The sequence below is a fragment of the Nannospalax galili genome, unplaced genomic scaffold, assembly GCF_000622305.1.
Source record: "Nannospalax galili isolate Female #2095 unplaced genomic scaffold, S.galili_v1.0 scaffold675, whole genome shotgun sequence".
Lineage (NCBI taxonomy): Eukaryota > Metazoa > Chordata > Mammalia > Rodentia > Spalacidae > Nannospalax > Nannospalax galili.
In genome coordinates this window covers 1,870,788-1,897,740 of record NW_008337205.1, presented here as the reverse complement: position 1 = coordinate 1,897,740, position 26,953 = coordinate 1,870,788, and the positions used below count along the sequence as shown (strand labels likewise).

General features: G+C 46.7%; 1 protein-coding gene across 1 annotated transcript in view; it reads left to right on the top strand.

The window, feature by feature from the left end:
- The window catches only part of Zan (zonadhesin), a 90,841-nt gene that overhangs the window by 52,083 nt on the left and 11,805 nt on the right, over nt 1-26,953 (top strand). The window contains 20 exon segments of the mRNA XM_029563222.1: nt 1,888-2,105; nt 2,482-2,623; nt 5,364-5,581; nt 6,787-6,928; nt 7,325-7,542; nt 8,501-8,642; nt 9,563-9,780; nt 11,299-11,440; nt 13,052-13,269; nt 14,770-14,911; nt 15,307-15,524; nt 16,746-16,887; nt 17,983-18,200; nt 19,580-19,721; nt 20,119-20,336; nt 21,750-21,891; nt 21,894-21,945; nt 22,081-22,300; nt 23,520-23,670; nt 24,203-24,451. Of these exon segments, the coding sequence (XP_029419082.1) occupies nt 1,888-2,105; nt 2,482-2,623; nt 5,364-5,581; nt 6,787-6,928; nt 7,325-7,542; nt 8,501-8,642; nt 9,563-9,780; nt 11,299-11,440; nt 13,052-13,269; nt 14,770-14,911; nt 15,307-15,524; nt 16,746-16,887; nt 17,983-18,200; nt 19,580-19,721; nt 20,119-20,336; nt 21,750-21,891; nt 21,894-21,945; nt 22,081-22,300; nt 23,520-23,670; nt 24,203-24,451 (3,552 nt within the window).

Sequence of the window (26,953 nt, the reverse complement as noted above, 5' to 3'; positions counted from 1 at the left end):
AGCTTAGTGGAAAATGTTCCTTGAATTACACGGGCAAGGTCCTGGATTGCATGTCCTGCATTACAGTGAAATAATCACAAAAACCAGTTGGTAGGTGTGGTATTGCACACCTATAATCCTAGGGAGGCAGAGGAAGGAGGATCAGGAGCTCAAGCCTTGCATCAGGAGCTGAAGATGTAGCTCACTTGTTAGAGTGCTGGCCTAGCATGCATGAAGCCCTGGGTTCCATCCCCAGCACCACATAAAACCTGGCATGGTAGTGCACACCTGGAATCCCAGCAACTCTGGAGGCAGAGGCAGGAGGATTACCGCAAATTTGAGACCGTCCTGGTCTATACTGAGTTCCATGTCTCAAGCCCACCACTGCAGGCAGATTTAGTGTCTTCACAGTTGTAGACCCTTCACCATAAATCCAGAATCTAGTGAAATTTAAAACATGGGGCTGGAAAGATGGTTCACTGATTAAGAGCATGTACTGTCCTTGCAGAGGACCCCAGTTTGGTTCTCAGCACCCGCATCAGGTAGCTCAGAACTGCTTGTGACTCCAGCCGCAGGGAATCTAACACCCTCTTCTGGCCCCTACAGACACCCCACACACAAATTAAAATTTAAAAATAGTAAACTTTAAGACAGGAAGTTATTAAAATATTTGTGCTTTTTATAGTTGTCCCTTTATATCAATGGGGGTCTGAGTGGGTTCAGAAACCCCAAGGGTAGCAGCAACTGAGGACGTTGATAATCTTTTCATAAAAATGACATGGAGTCTGCACAGAGCCTATGTAAACCTTACCATAGACTGTCAACCATCTCAGGATGTCGTAAGATCGCTGATATGATATACATGCTATGTCAGCCAGCCCTGAGAGACTAGTTCAACTATAGAATAACTGCCCAGAATCCCCAGGTGATGAACTAGGGAAAGAGCAAGTTAATGAGCTGAGGGGTATCTGACATGAGCAGTATGATTCTCACTCCCTATCCATAAACATGGTTTGCTCTGCCATTTATTCTCTCTCCTCTCTGTGATTGATTGATTTTGTGTGTTTGTGCACATGTGCTACAACATGCATGTGGAGGTCAAAGGACAACTTTCAGAAGTCATTTCTATCCTTCTACCATGTGGAGCCTGGGAATCAAACCCAGGTCTTCAGGTTTGACAGCAAGCACCTTCACCTGTGAGCTGTCTCTTGGGCCTTCTCTCTATGTCTTTTGGGACAGGGTTTCATGTTGTTTAGGATAGCATCAAACTCACTTACGTAGCCAATGGTAGCCTTGACTCTGGATCCTTCTACCTCATTCTCTACCCACCCCCAGGGCTGGCATTACAACACCACACATAGCACTTTCTCTTAAAGACCATGTTAAACTCCCTTGGGGTTAAATTAACCCTCCTTGCCCTGTGGCCCCATTCCGGTACTCAGCTGTATGTCCCATACTTACTGACTGAGGACATGAAGGTCACTTTGCTACTGCTGGCTGACCTGGGTAAGTTTCCCATACTAACTTGATTTGGTGGGGGGAAGGTGGGATTGGGCTTTTTGAGACAGGGTCTCCCTGTAGCCCCAGCTGGCCTGGATCTCTCTATGTAGATCAGGTTGACCTTGATCTCACAGAGACCCACCTGCCTCTGTCTGCTGGGTGCTGGGATTAAAGGTGGGTGCCACCATGCCTGGCTTCCCACATTAACTTGAAAGTACCATTTTTCCTTTCCTCAGAGCTTGGCACACAACCCATGCTCATAAATATTTGCTGACTAAATCATAAATAGGAGGGGTGCGGGTAGAAGCCCAAAGTTTTCTTGGGCATTTAACCCACCCTGGTTTCTGCAGCATCTGCTTCTTTGCACCCCGTCTGGCCCACTTCACTAACACCATTCTCCTTCTACAGCCCTGGAATGCCCAGCCCACAGTTACTATTCCAACTGCCTTCCCTCCTGTCCACCTTCCTGCTTGGACCCAGACAGCCTATGCGAGGATACCAGCCACAGAGTCCCCTCCACCTGCAAGGAGGGCTGCCTCTGTCAACCTGGCTACGTGCTGAATAATAACAAGTGTGTGCTCAGAATGCAGTGTGGTTGCAAAGACGCCCAGGGTAGCTTCATCCCGGTGAGTGGGTGTGGAAAGTGGGATTGGGACCTACTTTCTCTTTCTGTCTGCTTCTCTCAGTCTGGGATGAACCTGTCTGTATGACTGGCCCTGGAGTGGGAAAGTTGGTCAGGGCCTGGTCCAGGCTAAGTGAGTACTCCACCTCTGAGCCATGCTCCTAGCCACTCACTTGGGGTCTGTACCTAGGCACTCTTCACTGAGATATACCTCCAGCCACAGATGCAATTTTTCCCCAAATATTATCCAACTGTGGTTTATTGGCTCAACAGATGTGAAACCTACAGACATCAAATTTAAGTCCCTCAGACAGGAAGTAAGGCTGATTCCCTAGACCCAGATCCTTCGCCCTCACTTTCTCCTCCTGTGACTTCTGCAGGAAGGCAAGACCTGGATCTCCAGAGGCTGTGCCGAGAGCTGTACTTGCACGGGAGGGGTCATCCAGTGCTGGAATTTCCAGTGTCCCTCAGGGACTCAGTGCCAGGACAGTGAAGATGGCAGCACCAACTGCACCAAAATCAGTAAGGGAGCCATGGGGGTGGAGAGGGTGCTCATGGCTAGAGGTCAGAGGCAGGGTGTATTAGTCAGGGTTCTCCAAAGAAACAGAACCAGTAGAATGAATATGTATAGAGATTTATCAGCTTAGCTCACAGGAGAGAGTCCGAGTAGTCCAACAATGGCTGCATCACACTGGAGAGGCTGAGAATCTGTAGTCGCTCAGTCCACAGAACTCACCAGCGAGAGAGAAGGCAAGCCGCAAAAAGCCCCGTGTTCTCCTCTGCCTTGGTCTTTTATACCGGCTGCCATCAGAAGGTAACACCCACATTTAGGGTGTGTCTTCCGGCTTTAGATGATCCAATCAAGAAGATCTCTTTCATTTCAGTTAATCTCAGATCAAATCAAGTTGACACCCAGGATTAGCCATCACACAGGGCAAGAAGGAGCTTAGTCCTCTGGGCCTTAGAAGTCAAATATAGGTGGTACTATGGTGGGGAGGGATTCTAGAAACCTACCACTTGGGTGATTCCCTTCTCTCTCAGTGGTTAGTCTCCCACATTGACAGGAGATCCGTCTTCTTACTTTTAATTTTTTTGGATTTATTTTTATTTTGCATGTATGAATGTTTGCCTGCATGTATATAAGTGCACCACATGCATACAATACCAATGAAGGCCAGAAGAGAGTGTCAGATCCCCTGAAGCAGGACCATTGTTAGCCACCATGTGGTCCTCTGCAAGAGCAGCCAGTGCTCTTAACTGCTGAGCATCTCTCCAGCCCTATTGTCTTTCTTCTCTCAGGCCATGCCCAAAAAATGTTTGGTGACAACAACAACAAAAGCCAGGCATAGTGGTTCACACCTTTAAAAAAATTATTTATTTAATAACCACATGACTAGAAGAAGCATTTCATTACAGCTTTAACATATCCGATAACAATTTCCAGAGCAAAGATGCATCCCTCTCAAAAGTGGCTGTAAATTTTTAGGTTCGTAGTTACATTAATACAGTTATACAATACAATTGAATTCTGAATAAATCCTATAAGACATAAAATTGAATGAGGTTTTTAACCTTTAAAAAAGATCTCCATTTCATTTTAAAATATACTATTTCCTATAGAAAAACTCATTTTTAATGCAACTAACACTTAGATGTTTGCACATGCATCTCTAACCTCTATGTATCTGATTATTACTAGTCACAGTCAGTTACACTCAGCTCCTTGGCATCTTGAGTATGGACATAAAGTCATCAGGTAGATTTCAATGGTAATGTGTATCACCTCTACTAATTAACATGAAGCAAATTTTTATGCTTCTCCCTTAAATATAACTCATTTTAAAAAATTTGTTGATTTTTTTTGTGTGTATATCATACAGACCATCCCAAACAATCTTATTAATTTATATACCCACTTCCCAAATGGCACCCTCCGATAGTTTCCCCCCTCCCACACATTGGAACCCATATACTCTGTCATCCCTGTTACTGTCCACTGTGTTGTCCGTTCCCCAGTGCTTATCCATCCGCTGAATCTAGCCAGCTTATCTGGAGTTTCTTGTTTTAAGAAAATCAGCTCTTCCTCATCTAGAGCAATCAGTTGTCAATATTCCTTTAGATAAGATTGGGGTCTGCTGTTCATTTTCCCAGTTCTATGCTGGGTTACTGTTTGGGAGTCTCTTGGGCCACCCTGGTCAACAACTTAAAGGAAGGTATCTCCTGTCTGGCATTATTCTTGTTATATAGCCTTTAGCTATACACATGGACTCTTAAAAAATTATATTGACCCCTTTAATTTTTGGTTATACTTTCCTTTTGGGTGTTTAAGACCATACAGTTGGCCAGATAAACCAATTTATTTTTATTCTTAAGGCTGTTTGAGGATCTGTTCCTCAGAGGTAACATGGGCTTGGTCCTGCTCGACCATGGTTGGCTTCACTTGGAAGCATGGAGGAAATGTTTCCTCTGTGTTGACCCTCCTCTTTGTAGACTGGGCACTGGTTCAAATACATTTAATGGGGTCTCCATGGCCTCTTTGATCAAGAGGACAAGTGACTCACCACAGTTACAGGACATTTTGAGAGATGCTCATAGTCCCCTGGAACTTAGTCAACCTAGGAGGGCAAGGAGCAGAAAATGTCCTTTATGCCCCTCTGACCAAATTAGTATAGGCCTCAAAGTATGGCTGTTAAACATCCAAGAGGGGTTAGTTCTACCTGTCTGGTACTTTTAATTACCATATGCCATGTAGATAAAGCTTGGCCAAAGACCAAATGTTCTCAGATAAACCTTGCCTAGATATATATTCCTTGAGCTAGTTGTATGTATAATTTGTCAGTAGGTTGTTCGATTAATATGGTTCCCTCTGATTTTTTTAAAACTATCTAGGCTTTTTTTTTAATCTCTCATATTGTCTAACCCTTCCACCATAGTTTCCCCATTTAAAGTACCCCATTTTCCCCATTTGTCCCTTAATAACATGCTTTAATCCCAGAACTCAGGAAGCAGAGGCAGGTGGATCTCTATGAGGCCAGCCTGGTCTACATAGTGAGTTCCAGGCCATCTGGCACTATAGGGAGACCCTGGCTCAAAAAGATGAGAGAGAGAGAGAGAGAGAGAGAGAGAGAGAGAGAGAGAGAGAGAGAGAACAAACAAAAGAAAAAGTCCATGCTCTGCTGATCATTCTGCACAGAGCCTGGTTTCTGTATAATGGGCTCCCTCTGGTTCCTTCCACTAACCCAACTCTCTCTCCACCCCATAGCTCTACACTGCCCAGCTCACAGCCATTATGTTAACTGCCTGCCTTCCTGTCTACCTTCCTGTTCGGACCCGGATGGCCAATGTGAGGGTAACAGAACTAAAGTCCCCTCCACCTGCAAGGAGGGCTGCCTCTGTCGACCTGGCTATGTGCTGAATAATAACAAGTGTGTGCTCAGAATTCATTGTGGCTGCCAAGACACTCAGGGTGTCTTCATTCCAGTGAGTGGACATAGCAAGTGGGATTGGTGGGAACTGGGGAGATGGCTCAGTGAGTACTTGCTGCAAGTACAAAGACCTGGGTTCAAATTCCTCAAACCTACATAAACTGGGCAGCATAGCTCATGTCTTTAATCCTAGTAATCCTACTGGTAGAAAAGGAGTAGAGACAGGGCAAACTCCAGAAACTTGGGAGCTAGACAAGATTGTCTTTTGTTTGTGGTGTTGAAAAACAAAAGCAAAAGGGAAGAGAGAGACAAGAGAGAGACTGTCTCAATGCATAGTGAAAAGCAAAAATGAACACTAGAGATTATCCTCTGGCCTCTCTGGGTAAGTGCTCTCTCAGTCACCCTCACACAGGAATACACACACAAATATACACGAACACACAAAAATGTCTTTTAAAATAGTGTTGGTAGAGGGCTGGAGAGATGACTCAGCAGTTAAAAGCACTGTCTGGTTTCCCAGAAGATCCAGGTTCAATTCCCAGCACCCACATGGTGGCTAACAATTGTCCCTAACTCCAGTTCCAGGGGAATCTGATGCCCTTTTCTGACCTCTTTGGGTATTGCACAGCATGGGTGCAATACATACAGTCAAAACTCTCATATATATAAAATAAAAATAATAAAATATAAAATATTAGTGGTCATTTCTTGTTTCCTCTCCATGTGGGATGCTTTTGCCTTAAGATTGGCTCTGTTGCATATCAGGACCTGGAATAGGCTTAGGCAAACTGTCTACCATTGAGCTAGGCCCCTAGATCCTCACTGGGGCATTCTAGGCAAATGCTCTACTATTGAGCAACACCCTAAGCCTCTCATTAGGGGATTCTAGGCAAGTATTCTATCTCTAGAATATGCCCCTGCCCCCTTACACCCTTGCCCATCAAAAGTTCTACTCAAGTGCTCTGTGAATGAGCTATATTCCAGGCCCCCGTTGGAATATTCTAGGCCCCATCTCTAACATCATACTACTTCCTAGACCCTCAGTGGCGATTATAAGCACTTGTTCTAACAATAAGCTATGCCTCTAGCCCCTCACAGGAGAATTCTAAGCAGACACTGTGCCCCTAAACTGTACCTCCAGCTCTAGATGCAGTATTTTTTTTCCAAATATTTTCCTGCAGATAGGGAAGGCAAACCTAAGTCCTTCAGACAGCAAGTTTGTCTTCCTCTAACCAGCCTCTCTTTCTGTGACTCCTGCAGGAAGGCAAGACCTGGACCTCCAGAGGCTGTACGCAGAGCTGTGCCTGCATAGGAGGGGCCATCCTATGCCGGAATTTCCAGTGTCCCTCAGGGACCTCCTGCAAGGAGAGTGATGACGGCAGCAGTAACTGTGACAAAATCAGTAAGGGAGCCACAGGGAAGGAGGAGAGGGTGCACATGGTTGAAGGACCAGAGTCAGGGTAAAAAGGAGCTTAGTCCCCTGGGCCTTTGAGATTAGAATAGAGGTACCATAGTGAAGAGGAATTCTGGGGACCAACAGTTGGGCTGGGTCCCTTATTAGTGCTGGTCTTTCAAGGTTTAGTCTCCCACATTGACTTAGGAGATCCATCCTTACTTTCTTCTCTTTGAGCTTGGCACATAGCCCATACTCTCTAAATGCTTGGTGATTGAATAATAAAAGGTAGGGGGAATCCCCAAGGTCTGTTGGTCATTCTGCCCAGCCTGCTTTCTATAACCTCTGTTTCTTTGAACCCCCTCAGGTTCTCTCCACTAACCCCACTGTTCTTCAACCCCATAGCTCTACAGTGTCCTGCCCTCAGCCACTACACCAACTGCCTTCCTTCCTGTCTACCTTCCTGCTCGGACCCAGATGGCCTCTGCGAGGGCACCAGATTCAAAGTCCCCTCCACCTGTAAGGAGGGCTGTGTCTGTAATGCTGGCTATGTGCTAAATAATGACAAGTGTATGCTCAGAATTCACTGTGGCTGCAAAGACACCCAGGGTGCTCTCATCCCGGTGAGTGGAGGTTGAAAGTGGGATCAGTGAGGGCTGGGGAGAGGACACACTGTGTTGTTTAAGAAAAGTGTTTATGGCCAGGCGTGGTGGTGCACGCCTTTAATCCCAGCACTCAGGAGCTAGAGGCACCATATGCATACAGTGGTTGCAGAAGCCAGAAGAGGGTGTCGAATCCCCTGGAACTGCAGTTAGGGTTGATTGTTAGCTGCCATGTGGGTGCTGGGAACCAAACTCAGGTCCTCTGCCAGAGCAGCTGGGCTGCTCCAGTGTTTTTAACCACTGAACCATTTCTGTAGCACACAAGTTTTGTTTTTTAAGTGGAATTGGGAGCCACTTTCTCCTTCCTTCTGCTTCTCTCCACCTGGGATGCTCCTGGTCCTATGGTTGGCCCTGTACTGTAAAGGCAGGTAAAGCCCTAGAATGTGCTAGGCAAGTGCTCTACTGCTGAGATATCCCCAACCCCTCTTGGAAGATTCTAGTCAAGTGCTCTACAACTGAGCCATACTCCGAACCTCTCCCTAAAAATTAGGCAACTGCTCTGCCACTCTGCTATGTCTAGACGCTCTTGGAGAACTCTAGGCAACTAACTGTTCTACCTCTAAGCCACCACCTGCCCCCAACCCCTGCCACTTGCCATTGAGGATTCTGTGCAGAGGTTCTACATTTGAGCTGTGCTTCTGAACCCCAATGGTGGATTCTATACCTGAGCTCTACCTCTGATCCATATCCTCAGACCCTCATTGGAGGATTCTAGGTTACATACTATACCTCTGATTTATACCCACAGTCCCGGGTGCATTTCCCCCCCAAATCTTTTCCATCTGTTTGGTTTACCCAGTAGATGTGGAATCTGCTGATAGGGAGGACAGAAGAAACCCCTCCAGACAGGAGTTGATGTTGTTTCCTTAGAACCAGCTCCTCTATCCTGACTTCCTTTCTCTTCCCTTGGCTTGTGCAGGCAGATGAGACCTGGATCAACAGAGGCTGTACCCAGAACTGTACCTGCACGGGAGGGGTCATCCAGTGCCAGAATTTCCAGTGTCCCCCAGGGACTTACTGCAAGGACAGTGATGATGGCAACAGTAACTGCGCCAAAATCAGTAAGGGAGCCACGAGGGAAGGAGGAGTGGGTGTGCTGATGGCTGGAGGGTCAGAGGCAGGGTGAGAGGAGCTTAGTATTTGAGGCCACAGAGGTCAGGGAAAGGAGGTACCATAAAGAGGAAGGGTTCTAGGAACATATGGCTGGACTAGGACCTTTTCTCAGTGTTAGTCTTTCAATAGTCTCCATTCAATAATTAGTCTCCACATTAATTTGAAAGATCCATTCTTTTAAAAATTTTGTTTTTAAATATGTGTATAGCGGTATAACTATAAGGGTATGTGCACCAGAGTTCAGTGCAGGAGGAGGCCAGAAGAGGACATCTGTTACCCTGGAGCAGGAGTTGCATGATATTATGAGTCACTCAGTATGGATACTAAAACCTAACTTGGGTCTACTGCAAAAGCAGGAAGCAATCTCACCTGCTGACCCATCTTTCCAGACTCTTGGTTGCCCCCCTCTTGTATGAGAACACACACACAAATGTGGTTTTTTTGAGACAGGGTCTCCCTGTAGACTCAGCTGCCCTGGAACTTGCTATGTAGACCAGGCTGGCCTTGAACTCACAGAGATCCACCTGCCTCTGCCTCCTGAGTGCTGGCATTAAAGGCGTGCATCACCACACCCAGCACAAGTTTTTTTTTTTAATATTTATTTTTTTTTTTGTGTATGAGTGTATTTACCTGCATGTAAGTGCGCTCATGTCACGCAATGTCCATCTCTCCAGCCCCATTAATTTCTTTATCAGACTTTGGCACAAAGTGCATGCTCAGTAAATGTTTGCCAAATGAATAACAAAGAGGAAAAACTTAAGTCTCAAGCTTTGTTGATCATTCTACCCCACCTGGTTTCTGTAGTCTCTGCTTCCTTGGACCCCTCAGGTTCTCTCTCCACTAACCTCACTGTTCATCAACCTCATAGCTCTGCAGTGTCCTGCCCACAGCCTTTATACCAACTGCCTTCCCCCCTGTCTACCTTCCTGCTCAAACCTGGATGGCCTCTGTGGGGATACCAGCTCCAAAGCCCCCCGCCCCTGCAAGGAGGGCTGTGTCTGTGGATCTGGCTATGTGCTGAATAATGACAAGTGTGTGTTCAGAAGTCATTGTGGCTGCAAAGATGCCCAGGGTGCTTTCATCCTGGTGAGTGGGCATCCCAAGTGGGACTGGTGGGGACTGGGGAGGTGGTTCTGGGTGAAATGATTGCCCTCCTCTTGTATGAGTACACACTTACAAAGTTTTTAAAAAATATTTTATTGCTGGGCGTGGTGGTGCATGCCCATTTAATCCAAGCACTTGGGAGGCAGAGGCAGGCGGGTCTCACTGAGTTCAGGCCAGCCTGGTCTACATAGTGAGTTCCAGGCCAGCTGGGGCTACTGGGAGACGCTGTCTCAAAAAAGACCAAAAATTTTTTTTTATTATTTTTATTTTGTGTGTATGAGTGTATTGCCTGCATATGTTTAAGTGCACCCCTGTTGTACAGTGTCCATGGAGGTCAGAAGAGGGTATCGGATCCCCTGGAATTGGAGTTACAGACTGTTGTTAGCTGCCCAATGGGTGCTAGGGATTGAACCCAGATCCTCCGCAAGAGCAGCCAGTGCTGTTAACTACTGAGCCATCTCTCCAGCCCCACACAAAGCTTTTTGGTTTTTGGTCTTTTTGAGACAGGGTCTCCCTGTTAGTGGGGCTGGCCTGGAACTCACTATGTAGATCAGGCTGGCCTTGAACTCAGAGATCTGCCTGCCTCTTCCTTCCTCCCAAGTGCTGGGACTAAAGGTGTGCATCACTATGTTCGGCCATACAAAGTTTGTTTTTTTCTTAAAGTAGGATTTGTTGCTTTCCTCTTCTATTTTTCTCCATCTGGGATTTCCTGTTTATATGGCTGACTCTGTAGTATGAAGGTTTATAAGGTCCTGGGCCATGCTGTCTAGTACTCTATTGCTTAGCCCTGCCCCCAGGCCCTCCCCCGGGGGATTCTAGATAGAGGCTTTTGACAGTGAACTATATTCCTTGGCTCCAACTGAGGGCTCTAGGCCTGAGTTCTCCTACTGAGCTGTCCTCCCATCCTCACACTCTGGAGTCTTAGCAGGCGCTCCACCAATGAGCCTGACCCCTAGCCTCTAACCAGAGAATTGTAAGACATTGCTGAGCCAGGCCCCAGGTCCTCTTGAAGGATCCTAGTCAGGCTCTCTACATATGATCCATAGTCTCAGCCTCTTACTGATGGATGCTAGGCAGTTTTCTACCACTGAGCCATGCCCCTGGACCCTCTTACAGGGTTCTAGGCATATAATCTGCCTCTAAGCCACAGCCTCCCTACTCCTTCCACTGCCAGGCATCACTGAGGATTCCAGGAAGAGTTTCTACATCTGAGTTATGGTAAAAAGCCCCCAGGGAAGATTCTAGACCAGAATTCAACCACTTAGACACGCTCCCCAACCCCTCACTGGGGATTCTAGGCATTCACTCTACCACTGAGTTATGCCTGCAGCTTCAGATGCATTTTTTCTCCTAAATTTTTTTCATCTGTGTTTGGGTACTCAACAATGTGAAACCTACTGACTGGGGAGACAAAAGTAAGCCCTTTAGACAGGAGTTGAGGCTTCTCCTTAGAACCAGTCCCTCAGTCCTCATTTCCCTTCTCTTCTGTCACTTCTGCAGGCAGATAAGACCTGGATCAACAGAGATTGTACACAGAGCTGTAACTGCACTGGTGGGGCCATCCAGTGCCAGAAATTCCAGTGCCCCTCAGGGACTTACTGCAAGAAAAACAATGATGGCAACAGTAACTGCACGAAAATCAGTAAGGGAGCCATGGGAGAAGGCGAGGGTGTGTGCATGGCTAGAGGGTCGGAGGCAGGGCAAGAAGAAACTTAGTCCCCTGGGCTTTAGAGGTTAGAGAGAGGAGGTACCATGGTAGGGAGGAATTCTGGAGACCTGTGGCTCAGCTGGATCCCTTCTCAATGCTGATGTCTCAGTGGTTAGTCTCCTACACTGACTTGGGAGATCCATTCTTCTTTATTTTTTAAAGTTATTTTTTATTTTATGTGTATGAGTGTTTTGCCTGCATATATGTAAGTGTGCCCATTTTGGTGCGGTGCCCATGAAGGCCAGAAGAGGGCATCACATTCCCAGGAATTGGAGTTTTAGATGGTTGTTAGCCACCATGTGGGTTCTAGGAACTGAACTCAGGTCCTCTGGAAGAATAACCAGTGTTCTGAACCATTGAGCCATCTCTCCAGCCCCCTCTTTCTTATTTTTTAAAGGTATTTTTAAGTTGAATTTTTGTGAATTTCATACAATGTATTTTGATCAATTTAGATCTGCTCCCCAACCTGCACCCCTGCTACTATGCCCTACTGCCCAATTTCATGTAATCTATTTTACATATGCATACATATTTTTGTACACACACACACACACACACACACACACACACACACAAAGGCCTATAGTCAAACTTGTGTTTCCAAATGCTCTTCTATGTGGGTCCATCCACTGGAGCTTGGTCAGCCTACCAAGAATCTCACCTTAAACGAGACCGACTCTCCCTCTCCCAACAGCTATCCACTGCCAATTGTTCCTCAGGTAGGGTTGGGTTTTCTTACCTGCCTCCCCAAGTCTGTACTGAGATTTTGTCTGGCTTGAACTTATGTGCAACTTGTAGATACTGTCACCATTGCTACGAGGTATGAGTAACTGCCCAGTGGTCTGGAAAACTCTGTTTCCCTGTGGTCATCCATTTCCTCTGGCTCTTACAATCTTTCTGCTGCCTCTTCCACAATGATCCTTGAGCCTTGGGGAGCAGAAGTTTGACATAGGTGTCCTATTTAGGGATAAACAGTCTGCAGTCTCTTATTCTCTGCATGTTGACCAATCTCTGTGTTAATCACTATCTGCTGCATAAGGAAGCTCCTCTGGTGACAGCTGAGCAATGCATTAATTACTACAGGTCTGAGAGAGCTGGCAGGTCTGGAAACACTCAAGGGTCCCAATGACCTGAACAGCTTTTAAGGATTTTATTTTTAATTATGTATATAAGTATGTGGCTACATGTGGTATGTGCATGTGATTGCAGTATACTCGGAGGCCAGAAGAAAGCGTCAGATTCTTCTGGAGTAGTAGTTACAGTAGGCTGTGAGTCACCTGAAATAGGTGCTGGGAACCAAACTTGGAGACTCTGGAAGAGCAGCAAGCACTCTTCACTGCTGAACCACCTCTCTAACCCCAAGAGATCCATTCTTCTTACATTCTTTCCTTAGGGCTTGGCACAAAATCAGTTTGCTGAGTGAATAACAAAAGGAAAAAGCTTCAAACTGTCTTGTATATTCTGCCCCTTCTAGTTTCTGGATCCTTTGCTTCCTTGGCCCTCTTTGATCCTCTCTACTAACCCTATTCTCCCTCCATTTCGTAGCTCTGCAATGTCCTGACCACAGCAATTTCACCAACTGTCTCCCTTCCTGTCTACCTTCCTGTTCCAACCTGGATGGCTGGTGCAAGGGCACCAACCTTACAATCCCCTCTATCTGCAAGGAGGGCTGTGTCTGTCAACTTGGCTATGTGCTGAATAATGACAAATGTGTACTCGGAAATCAGTGTGGCTGCAAAGATGCACAAGGTGCTCTCATACCGGTAAGTAGGTGGCTAAAGTGGGATTGGTGGGGATTGGGGAGATGGCCCAGTGGATAAAATGTTTGTTTCCTGGCAAGAGGACCTGAGTTTGAATCCATACAACCAACATAAGACATGGTAGCCTGTGTCTGTAATCCAAGGGCTCCTACTGGGAGATGGGAGGAGGAGGAAACAGGAGAATCCATAGAAACTTTCAGGCTAGCTAATCTTGTATTTTTGGAGGGAGGGAGGGAGGGAGGGAGAGAGAGAGAGAATGAAACAAAGACACAGAGAGACAGAGAACTTGTCGGAATACAAGGTAGAATGAGAGGACCAACACTGAAGATTATCCTCTGACCTCTACATGTATGTGTGCCCTCACTTACACTCCTGCAAACTAACACACAGACACAAAGATTTTTTAAAAGTGGCATTCCTTCCTTTGCCTCTCATCATCTGGGATGCTACTTTCTGTATGGCTAGCCCTGTAGTGTAGTTGATCAGGGCCTGGAATATACTAGGTTCTACTGCTGAGCTATACCCCCTAGCCAATCTTTGGGGATTCTGTCAGGTGCTCTGAGATTGAGTTTCTTTCCCAAACCCCACTGGAGGATTCTAGGTCTGAGCTCCACCACTGAGTCAGCCCCTGAAGCCTTCAGTGGGATTTGTTTTCTGCTTTATTTTGGTTTTTCCTTTTTAAAAATATTTATTTTTTTATTTTATGTGTATGAGTGTATTGCCAGCATGTACATAAATGCATTTGAGGCATGAAGAGCGTGTTGGATCCCCTGGAACTGGAGCTGTAGACAGTTGTTAGCTGCTATGTGGGTGCTGGGAACCAAACCCCAGTCCTCTAGAAGAGCAGCCAGTGCTCTTAACCGCTGAGCCATCTCTCCAGCGCCCCCCTCCCCTTTTTTTTTCACTTTTTGAGATCAAGTCTCACTGTACAACCACGGCTGGCGTGGAACTATTAGGAGTAAAGTTACAAAGGTGTGCATCACCATGCCCAGCCCTCAGTGGAATTCTAATCAGAAACCCTAGTTATGAGTAAGGCCCTCTGCATCTCAACTGAGGATTCCACACAATTGCCCTAGTGTTGAGGGATGTCAGTCCCTCTTAGAAGATTCTACACAGTTGTTCTACCTGTAAGTATGCCATGCCTCCACTAAAATGCACCCCCAACTCATCAAATGAGAATTTCAGATAAAGGTTCTACACCTGATCTACACTCCCAGTCCCCCACTGGAGGATTCTAATCCCAACTCTACCACTGAGCCATACCGCACCCCCCAAGCCCTTTACTGGAAGATTCTAGGCTGTTACTTTAGTGCTAAACTATGCCTCCAGCCACAGATGCAATTTTAAAATAATTTTCCATCTATGGTTGGTTTACTCAATAGGTATGGAAACTGCTAATGGGAGGGGAGAGGGCATCACAAAGTAAGTCTCTCAGACAAAAGGCTGTCATCCTAGAATGGGCTCTCAGTCCCCACTTCCTTTTTCTTCCTGTGACTTGTGCAGGCAGACAAGACCTGGATCAACAGAGGCTGTACCCAGAACTGTACCTGTATTGGAGGGGCCATCCAGTGCCAGAACTTTCAGTGTCCCTCAGGGACTTACTGCAAGAACAGCAATGACGGCAGCGATCACTGCACCAAAATCAGTAAGGGAGCCATGGAGGAAGGTTGGGAGGGGTATGCTCATAGCTGGAGAGTTAGAGGCAGAGCAAGAAGGAGCTTAGTCATCTGGGCCTTGGAGGTCAGGATAGGAAGTACCACAGAGAGGAAGGATTCTGGGGACCCAGGGCTGGACTGGACTCAGTTGTTCTCTCAGTGGTTCGTCTCCCACATTGACTTGGGAGATCCATCTTCTTACTTTTTACTCTAACACACTTCACTCTTTTGACACACAGGTCAATAAATATTTGCTGAATGAATAACAAAATGGGGGAAATATCCCTGAGGTCTGTTGGTCATACTGCCCAGCCTTGTTTCTGCACCTCTGCTTCCTTGGGTTCTCTCAGGTCCTCTCTAACCCCACTCTCTCCCTACCTCATAGCTTTGCAATGTCCAACCTACAGCCACCACACCGACTGCCTTCCCTCCTGCCTACCTTCCTGCTCAGACCCTCAAGGCCTCTGTGAGGGCACCAGCTCCAAAGTTCCCTCCACTTGCAAGGAGGGCTGTGTCTGTCAACCTGGCTATATATTGAATAATGGCAAGTGTGTGCTCAGAAGTCATTGTGGTTGCAAAGATACACAGGGTGGCCTCATTCCGGTGAGTGGGCATAGAAAATGGGATTGGTGGGGGCTGGGGAGATGGCTCAGTGGATAAAATATTTGTGCCATAAATGAGGGCATCTGAATTTGAGTCCTCACAACCCGTATAAGTAGCCCGTGTCTGTAATCCCAGGGGTTCTACTGGCAGATAGGAGAGGACAGAAGAAGCCCCAGAAATATGTAGGATCGTTAGTCTTTTGTGCTCAGCAGTGAATAACAGCTGAGGAACAACAGAGGAAAGAGAAACAGAGACAGAGACACAGACAGAGACGAAGACAGAGAGACAGAGACAGACTGTGTCAATACATATGTAAAAGTAGGACCAACAGTGGAGATCCACACCTCTAAGTGTGCCCAAATTCCTCACATACTCAGGAATACACACACACACACACACACACACACACACACACACACACACACACACCTATAATAAATAAATAAATAAATAAATAAATAAATAAATAAATAAATAATGCAATAAAAGCTTTTTTGCCAGGCATAGTGGCACATGCCTTTAATCCTAGTATTTGGGAGGCAGAGGCAGGTAGATCTCAGAGTTCAAGGCCAGCCTGGTCTACATGGTGAGTTCCAAGCCAGCCAGGGTACACAGGGAGACTGTTTCTCAAAAAAAGAAAAGGAATAAAAAATTTAAGTGGGATGGTGGCCGTTTTCTCCTCTCTGCTTCTCTACACCTGGGATACTCCTTTCTGTATGGCTGATTCTGGAGTGTGAAGGTGGGTCAGGGTCTGGCAAATGTTACTACTTAGCCACACCCCCTTAACTGTCTATCAGTGGGAAGTAGGCAGGCTCAGTCTGCAACTTCTTCCTTTCTTTCTCTTCTGCGAGCCTGGGTTGCACATGCTGGCCTTGGAGTGTGAAGGTTGACCAGGTCCTGGCACAGGCTAGGCAAGTGCTTTATGCTGAGCTATGCCCCCAAGCCCCTCACTATGGGATTCCAGCCAGGCACTCTAAGGCAGACCCCTGCCTCCACCTCCTTCCTGGTGGATTCCATATAGGCCCTCTATTTTTCTACCACACCCACAGCTCCTGATGCAATTTTCCCCCATGTTTCCCACCTGTAATTGTTAAACTCAGTAGATGTGGAACCTGCAGGTGAGGGCAGATGTAAGTAAGCCCTTTAGACAAGAGACTAAGCCTGTCTCCTAATAACGGCCTTTTTGTCCTCATTTCCTTTCTCATTCTGTGCCTTCTACAGGCAGGCAAGACCTGGATCTCCACAGGCTGTACCCAGAACTGTACCTGCATGGGCGGGGTTGTTCAGTGCTGGAAATTCAACTGCCCCTCAGGGACTCAGTGCCAGGACATTGAGGATGGCAGCAGTAGCTGTGGTGAAATCAGTAAGAGAGCCATGGGAGAATATGGAGAGGGTGCTCATGGTCAGAGGCAGGACAAGAAGTAGCTTAGTCAGCCAGGCATGGTGGTGCATGCCTTTAATCCCAGTACTTGGGAGGCAGAGGCAGGTGGATCTCTGTGAGTTCAAGGCCAGCCTGGTCTACATAGTGAGTTCCAGGACAGCTGGGGCTACAGAGAAACCCTGTCTCAAAAAGACAAAAAAAAAAGAAGTAGCTTAGTCCCCTAAAAGGTCAGGGGTAGACAGTAGCAAAGAGGGAGGGAGGGATTCTGGAGACTCAAGCCTGGGCTGTCCCTTCTCAAGGTCGGTCTCTCATTGGTTTGTATCTTAATTTAATTTCTGTTGCTGTGATAAACACCCTGACAAAAAGAAACTTTGGAACAAAGTTTATTTTGGGCTCACAGTTCTAGGTTACAGTCCATCATTGTGAGGAAGTCCAAGCAGCAGGAACTCAGGGCAGCTAGTCACATGACATCCAGTCAAGAGCTGAGAGAAGCAAGCTTCCTTACTAGTACTCTGCTAGCTTTCTCCATTCTTACGGAGTACAGGACCCAAATCCAGGGAGTGGTGCCCCCATTGTGGGCTGGGACCTCCCATATCAATTAATGTAATCAAGATAATCCCCCACAGGCATTGCCACAGGCCAACCTGATCTCAACACTCACTCTTCCCAGGTGACTCTACATTGTGTCAAGTTAACCGAACTAACCGTCAGTGTTAGTGCCCCACATTACCTTGGGAGATGCATTTTTCTTACTTCCTTCTCTTGGGGATTTGCACACAGACCGTGGTCAGTAAATGATTGCTGAATGGAATAGTCCCTTTGATGAATGGAATTATCCCTTCTATGTGTTAGGCTCCCAATAGTTAAGTCTCCCACATTGAATCAGGAAAAAATCATCCTTACATTCTGTCCTCAGGTGGCAAATAGGCATACTCAGTAAATGTTTACTGCATGAATAATGAAAGAAAAATAAAGCCCTGACTTCTCTTGGTCATTCTGCCAGCCTGCTTTCTGTAGCCTCTGCTTCCTTGGGTGTTAGGTTCTCTTCGCTAACTCCATTCTCCCTGTACCCCATAGCTCTACAGTGCCCTGGCCACAGCAGCTATACCAACTGCCTTCCAGCCTGTCCACCTTCCTGCTCGGACCCAGATGGCCTGTGCAAGAGCACTAGTACCAAAATCCCCTTTACCTGCAAGGAGGGCTGCCTCTGTCAATCTGGCTATGTGCTGAATAACAACATGTGTGTGCTCAGAAATCAGTGTGGCTGCAAAGATGCTCAGGGTGCCCTCATCCTAGTGAGTGGGCTCAGACAGTGCGATTGGTGAGGGAGTGGGGAAATAGCTCAGTGAATAAAATGTTTGCTCTGCAAGTGTGAGGACCTGTATTCTAATTCCTACTAACCTTGGAAGGTAGATGGGTAGCCTGTGACTACAATCCCAAGGCTGCTATTGGGGTATGAGAGGGGAAAAAACAACAGACTCTCTTGAAACCTGTGGGTTAGCTAGTCCTGTGTGCCCAGAGGTGCTGAGAGAGAGAGAGAGAGAGAGAGAGAGAGAGAGAGAGAGAGAAGAGAATGGAGGGAAGGAGAGAAAGAAAAAGAGAGTGACGGTCGTAATACAATGAGGAAGGTGAGAATGTCCTCTGAGATCGTCCTCTGATCTCCACATGCTCCATGTGTACATACATCCACAAACATAAACATGAACACACACATACACACACACACACACACACACACACACTCACACACACTAAAAGAGCCAAAAACAGGGGGCTCAGCTGTTGAGATCACTGGCTGCTCTTGCATAGGACCCAGGTTCAGTTCCCAGCACCCACATAGCAGCTAACAACCATCCATAACTCCAGTTCCAGGGGATCCCACACCCTCTTATGGTCTCCAGGGGCACTGCACATGTGATTTACTTATATACTTGCACACAAAACACACATATAAAATAAAAATAAAAAAGATTACCAAAAACAAAAACCCAGATGGGATGGGGGCTGCCTTCTCCTTTCTTCTGGTTCTCTCCACTGACTTGCTCCTGTCTTTATGACTGGCTCTGGTTTGTGAAAACTGGCTAGGGCCTGGAACATTCTAGACAAGTACTCGACCTCAGCCTCTTGACCAGTCCCTTACTGAGGGATACTAGGCAAGTTCTATATCACTGAGTTACACCTCTCAGCCCCTCACTGGGGGATTCTAGGCAAGTGTTTTATCTCTGAGCCACACCTCAGCCCCTAACTGAAGGTATTTAGGCAAAAGTTCTAACACTGAGCCACAGCACCAGAGCCTCACTGGGGTGTGCTAAGCAAGTGCTCTCTCTATCTCTAATCCAGGCCCTCTCCCCCATCACTGAGGATTATAGACAGGCTCTCTATGTAGAATCATACCGGAAGCTCCTCACTGGAGATTCTTGCCAAACACTCTAAGGCAGAATCTTGTCTTAGTCTTCCTTTTGGATTCTACACAGGCCCTCTAGAAATGAACTATACCCCCAGGTCCAGATACAATTTTTTTCCAGTTCTCCTAACTTTGGTTGGTTGACTGAATAGATATGAAACCCACAGATAGAGAAGGCGTGTGTAAGCCCTTCAGATAAGAGGTTGAGCTCATCTCTTTAGAGCTTCCTACTCTGTCTTAACTTCCTTTTTCTTCCACTGACTTCTGCAGGCAGGCAAGACTTGGATCTCCCGTGGCTGTACCCAGAGCTGTACCTGCACCGGAGGGACTATTCAGTGCTGGGACTTCAAATGTCCGTCAGGGTCTCACTGCCAGCACAGTGATGAAGGCAATAGTAACTGTGCTGTCAACAGTAAGGGAGCCCTGGGGGAAGGGGAGGGTGTGCTCATGGCTGGGGAATCAGAGACAGGGCAAGAAGGACATTAGTCCTCTGGGCCTACAAGATCTAAGATAGGAGGTACCATAGTCAGTAGGGTTTCTGAGGGCCCATGACTGTGCTGGACCCCTCTCAGTGCTGATCTCTTATTGTGTAGTGTCCCACTTTGACTGAGGGGATCTATCTTCTTACCTTCTTTTCTCACAGCTTGGCACACAGTAATGGTCAGTAAATGTTTTCTGAATGACTAACAAAAGAAAAAATGCCCGAAGCTTTCTTAGTCATTCTGCCCACCCTGGTTTCTGTATCCTCTGCTTCCTTCTTCCTCTCCCCTGAGGTCCTTTCCACTAACCTCACTCTCCCTCCATCACAGATCCTCAATGCCCAGAACACAGCTACTTCACCAATTGCCTTCCCTCCTGTCTCCCTTCTTGTGTGGACCCAGAGGGCCTCTGCAAGGGCACCAGCACCAAAGTCCCCACCACCTGCAAAGCGGGTTGTCTCTGTTTACCTGGCTATGTGCTATATAATGGCTTATGTATACTCCCAAATTACTGTGGCTGCAGAGATGCCCAGGGTGGCCTCATTGTGGTGAGTAGGCATGGAGAGTGGGATTAGTAAGGGCTGAGGAGATGGCTTGGTGGATAAAGCGCTTGCAGGACAAGTGTGAGGAATTCAAATCCTCACAATCCATATACAGTGGTGCAGTAGCCTGTGTTTGTAATCCTACTGTGCTGTGGAAGAAAGAGACAGGAAAATCCCCCCAAACTTGCAGACTAGCTATTTTGTTATACACAGTGTAAACATCAAAAACAGAGAGAGAGAGAGAGAGAGAGAGAGAGAGAGAGAGAGAGACCCTGTGTCAATACAAGGTGGAGTACAAGGACCAACACCTGACATTGTCCTTTGACCTTCAGAAGTACATGTGCCCATACTTGCACACATTTGAACATGGACACAAACATACAAACATATATATAAACAGAAGTTGGTTTTTTTTTTTTGGTATTTTTGAGACAGGGTCTCCCTGTAGCCCCAGCTGTCCTGGAACTCACTATGTAGACCAGGCTGGCCTTGAACTCTCAGAGATCCGCCTGCCTCTGCCTCCCAAGTGCTGGGATTAAAGGTGTGTGCCACCATGCCCGGCAAACAGAAGTTTTTTTTTTTTGAGACAAGGCTTCACAATGTGTCCTAGGCTGTCCTCAAACTCACGGAGATCCACCTGCCGTTGCCTTCTGAGTCCTAGAATTAAAGGCAAGTGCTACCACTCCCAGCAACAAAGATTTTTTTTTAAAGATCTACATATTGTAAGGCGTAGTAACACATGCTTTTAATGCCAGAATTTGGGAGACAGATGCAGGTGGATCTCTGTGAGGTGGAGGCCAGTTTGGTCTGCATAGTGAGTGCTAAGCCAACTTGGACTACAGGGAGACCCAGTCTCAAAACAAAACAACAACAACAAAAAAGCCCAAAGTTTTTATTTATGTGTATTTGTGTTTGCCTGAATTAGTTTATGTAAACCACATGCAGGAAAATGCCTACAGATGACAGAGGGTCTCAGTTCCTCTGGAACTGGAGTTACAGGTGATTGTGAGCTGTCTTATGTGGATGTTAGAAACCATCTCAGGTCCTCTGCAAGAGCAAACTCTGAAGAGTAAACACTCTTCACCTCTGAGCCTTCCCCCAAGCCCCAACAAATATTTTTTAAGGTAGGATTGGGTGCCACTTTGTCCTTTTCTTTCTGTCTCCCCCCTATGATGCTCCTATCTGTATAGCTGGCTCTGGAGTTGAAGGTTGGTCAGGTCCTGACACAGACTGGGCAAGTGCTGTACTGCTGAGCTACACCCTCCGCTGCTTATGGGGATTGCAGTCAGGCTGAACTACACCTACAACCACCCGTGGTTGGTTGATAGAGAACTTGCCAATTGTTATAGCAGATTTAAGTCCCTCAGACAGCAGTCAGGGCTCTCCCTCATTTCCCTTCTCTTTCCATGGCTTCTGCAGGCAGGCAAGACCTGGATCTCCCATGACTGTACCCAGAGCTGTGCCTGCACAGGAGGAACCATTCAGTGCCAGGACTTCAAGTGCCCCATATGGTCATTCTGCCAGCACAACAATGATGGCACCAGTAACTGTACCCCCAACTGTAAGGAGCCATGGGGGAAGGTTTAGAGGGTGTGCTCATGGCTGGAGGATCAGAGCAAGGGCAAGAAAAAACTTAGCTCTCTGCGATTGTTTGCTGAATGAATAACAAAAAGAGGGAAAAAGCCCCAAACTTTCTTGGTCATCTTGGCCTCTGGCTCTCTCCACTAACTCCATTTCCCCTCCATTTCATAGCCCTAAGATGCCCACCTGGCTTCCGCTACACAGACTGCCTTCCCTCCTGCCCACCTTCCTGCTCAGACCCGAATGGCCTCTGTGTGGGCACCACCTCCAAAGTCCCCTCCACCTGCAAGGAGGGCTGCATCTGTCAATCTGGCTATGTGCTGGATAATAACAAGTGTGTGCTCAGAATTAACTGTGGCTGCAAAGATGGGCAGGGTGGCCTCATCCAGGTGAGTGGCTGGGAGAAGTGGGATGCAGGGCTTGGGGAGATGGCTCAGTGGTAAGTAGAGAAAGAGCTTGTTGCATAAATGTGAGGACCTAAGTTTGAATCTCTACAACCCATGTAAGCTGGGTACAGTAGCCTTTAAATCCCAGAACACCTACTGCAATATGAGAGGAAGGGCCAAAAGAATCCCAAGAAACTTAGGTGCTAGCTATTGTGGTGTACCACAATGAATACCACCACCAGAGAGGATAGAAAGAGAAAGGGGGAGAGAGAGAGGAGAGAGAGAGAGAGAGAGAGAGAGAGAGAGAGAGAGAGAGAGGACTGTCCTTGTCTCAATACAAGGTAGAAGGCAAGGACTAATACTTCCAACCTCTATGCATATGTGTGCCCACATTCATAAACACACACACACACACACACACACACACACACCATGAAGAATTTGTTAAAAAGAAGTATTGGAACTGGTGTGATGTTGCATACCTTTATTACCAGCACTGGGCAGGGGAGGCAGGCAGATCTCTGTGAGATGGAGGCCAGCCTGTTCTACATAATGAGTTCCAGGCCAGCTGGGGATACAGGAAGACCCTGTCTCAAAAAACAAACAAACAAGCAAGAAAGTAGTATTGGTGCCCACTTTCTCTTTTTCTGTTTCTCTGGATGCTCCTATCTGTATGGCTGGCCTAAGAGTGTAAAGGCTGGTTAGGTCTTGGCACATACTAGTCAAGTGCTCTACCCCTCAGCCCCTCAGTGGAGGATTCTAGGCAAATGCTCTACTATTGAGTCATGTCCCTAGCCCCTCACTAGGTATTCTAGTCAGACTAAAGTATGCCTACAACCCTGGTGGCAATTTAAAAAAATTTTTATGTGTATGAGTGTTTTGCCTGCATGTATATACGTGCACCACCTGTATCCAATGCCCAAGGAGCCAGAAAAGGGTGTTGGATCCCCTGGACTGGAGTTATTGATGATTATTAGATGCCATGTGGGTGCTGAGAACTGAATCCAGGTCCTCTGCAAGAGTGGCCAGTGCTCTTAACTGCTGAACTATTTCTCCAGCCCCCTGGTGGTAATTTTTCAAAAAAGTATTTTCTACCTGTAGTTGGTTGACTGAAACCTGCAGATAGAGAGGGCAAATGTAAGTTCCTCAGCAGAGGGCTAAGTCTGTCTCCTAGAACCAGCCTCTCTGTCCTCTCTTTTTTCCCTTCTTGTGACTTCTGCAGCCTGGCCAGAAGCGGATCTCAAGTGGCTGTACCCAAATCTGTACATGCAAGGGAGGGGCCCTTCAGTGTCGGAATTTCCAGTGCCCCTCAGGTTCCTACTGCCGACAAAGTAATGATGGCAACAGTAACTGTGCCTTCGTCAGTAAGGGAGGTAACTGTTCCACCAACAGTAAGGGGACCCATGGAAATGGGGGCAGGTGGGGGTGCTAGCTCATGGATGGAGAAATCAGAGTAATGGTACAAAGTAGCTTAGTTCCTGGCTGGTGTGTATGTGTGTGTGTGTGTGTGTGTGTGTGTGTGTGTGTGTGACATGGGGTGACATAGCGCCTAGTCAAAGTATGTGTGTTGTGAGTAAAAAACAAAAAAGTGCTGGGAACCAAACTCAGGTCCTCTACTAGAGCATTACGTGCTCTTAACTGCTGAGCCATCTCGCCAGCCCCCACACATATTTTTAAGACTTTGTGTGTGTGTGTGTGTGTGTGTGTGTGTGTGTGTGTGTGTGTGTGTGTGACATGGATGGACATAGAGCCCATGCTCAGTAAATGTTTGCTGAATGAAAAACAAAAAGAACAACAAGCCTCAAGCTCTGATGAACCTTCAGTCCAGCCTTGTTTCTGTGCCCCTACTTCCTTGAGCCCCCCTCAGATTCTGTCCACTAACCCCGCTCTCCATTTACCCCATAGCTCTAGTTCTGCAGTGTCCAGATAACAGCCACTTCACTGACTGCCTTCCCCCCTGTCCTCCTTCCTGTTCCAACATGGATGGCCGCTGTGAGGGCTCCAGCACCAAAGACCCCTCTTCCTGCAAGGAGGGCTGTGTCTGTCACTCTGGCTTCGTGCTCAATAAGGACAAGTGTGTGCCCAAAAATCAGTGTGACTGCAAAGACCTCAAGGGTGACATCATCCCAGTGAGTGGACGTGGAAAAGGGAATTGTGGGCCACTTTCTCCTTCCCTCTGCCTTTCTCAGCCTGCAATGTTTATATGACTGACCCTGTCACTGGGAAGGCTGGTGGGATATAGACGCCCCCCTTTTTTTTTTTTTTTTTTTTTTTTTTTTGTCTTTTTAAGACAGGGTCTCTTGGTCTCCTGTAACCCCAGTTGGCTTGGAACTCACTTTGTAGACAGATCTGCCTCCCAAGTGCTGGGATTAAAGGTGTGCCACCATGCCCAGCCTAAATTGAGTTCTTTAATTAAAAAAAAATATTTTTTAAGACAAGGTTTCATGTAGCTCAGGCTGGTCTGAAACTTGCTATATAGCTGAGAATGACCTTAAATTCCTGATTCTCCTGCTTCCACATTCCAAGTGCTAGATGACAGATTTCCCCTACCATACCCCCTGGTTTATGTGGTGCTGGGGATGGAACCCAGGGTTTCGTGTATGATAGAGAAGTGCTCTACCAACTGAGCCACATCTCCAGCCCTCCTATATTGGAATTGTGTCAGGGAATACATACAACTAGGACACCAAGATAGAGTACACAGAACAGGGCTTTTGTATAGGAGAACTCTGCTGCCTCCATTTCCTCATCTATAAAGTGGGTCCATTAGCACATTCTGAACAGTATATTAAGACACCAAGAACAAGCCGCTTGTGGTGGTGCACACCTATAAGGTTCAGTACTTGGGTGGTAGAGGCAAGAGGATCAGAAGTCTAAGGCCATTTTAGATACATACTGAATTTGATGCCAGCCTGAACTACATTAGCTCCTGTCTTAAAAAAAAAAAGGTTAAGAACGGGGCTGGAGAGATGGCTCAGTGGTTAAGAACACTGACTGTCCTTGCAGAAGACCCGGGTTCAAATCCTGGCACCCATATGGCAGCTAACAACTGTCTGTAATTCCAGTTCCAGGGGATCCAACAGCCTCTTCTATCCTCCATGGGCATTGCACAATGTGGGTACACTTACCTACATGCATGCATAACACTCATACACATAAAAATAATAAAATATTAAAAATAAAGGTTAAGGACAATGTCTTGAGAAGACAGGATACAAGACATCAAGACTCAAATGACACTATAACTATCCTCTGGAGAGGGCCAGTTGCATTAGTTCTTGGGAACCCATGGGGATGAGTGGTTCCAGGATACCCAAATCCACAGATGCTCAAGATCTTTGTATAAAATGATGTTATAGGCTTGGGGATGCAACTCAGTTAATGGAGTACCTGCGTAGCATTCATAAAGCCCTGGACTCCATCCCCAGCACCACATAAGCCAGGCATAATGGGGCATGTTTATCATTCCAGCACTGGGGAGTAGAAGCAGGAGGGTCAGAAGTACAAGGTCATCTTGGGCTACATAGTAAGTTGGAGGCTAGCCTGGGATTCCCTGCTAGAACCTCCACACAAGCTCTCAAAAAAAATAAGTAGCACTGGAGAGAAGGCTCAGCAGTTAAGAGCACTGGCTGCTCTTGTAGAGGACTTGGGTTCAGTTCCCAGCACCCACATGACAGCTAACAACCGTCCATAACTCTAGGTCTCTAGGGGAATCCAACACCCTCTTCTGGCCTCCATGGGCATTGCATGACACAGGTATACTTCCATACATATAAGCAATATACTCATACATGTAAAATAAAAATAAATAAAATATTTAATAAATAAAGAAATAGGGCTGGGGAGATAGCTCAGTCAGTAATGTGTTTGCCTTGCAAGCATATGGACTTCAGTTTGATCCCAAGAACCCATGTAGAAAAAGCCATGGATGGGCCAGGGGATGGCTTAGCAGGTAAGAGTACCTTTTGCCAAGACTGATGACCTGACCTCATTTTGATTCCTGGAACCCATATGATAGCAGGAGAAAACAGAGTCCCACAAGTTGTCCTCTGACCTCCACATGTGTGCTGTCATACACACACACACACACACACACGTATGTTTGTGCACACACACAATCTTAAAAAAATAAAAAATTGGGGGCTGGAGAGATGACTCAGTGGTTAAGAGCACTGATTGCTCTTGCAGAGGACCCAGGTTCGATTCCTAGCACCCACATCGTGGCTAACAACTGTTTGTAACTCCAGTTCCAGGGGAATTCAGTGACCTCTTCTGACCTCCACGGGCATTGCACAACACAGATGCATGTACGTACTTGAAGAGAACTCACTATGTAGACCAGACTGGCCTTGAACTCACAGAGATCTGCCTGCCTCTGTCTCCCAAGTGCTGGGACTACAGAAAAATAATAAATAAAATATTTTTTTAAATTCTATTATTTTTATTATTTTTATGTGTTTGGGTGAGTTGCCTGTATGTGTGTGAGTGCACCTCTGTTGTGCAATGCCTGCAGAGGTCAGAAGAGGGCATCAAATTCCCTTGGAACTGGAGTTACAGCCGGTTGTTAGCCACCATGTGGGTGCTGGAAATTGAACCCGGTCTTCTGCAAGAGCAGCCAGTGCTTGTAACCTCTGAGCCATCTCTCCAGCCCCTTAA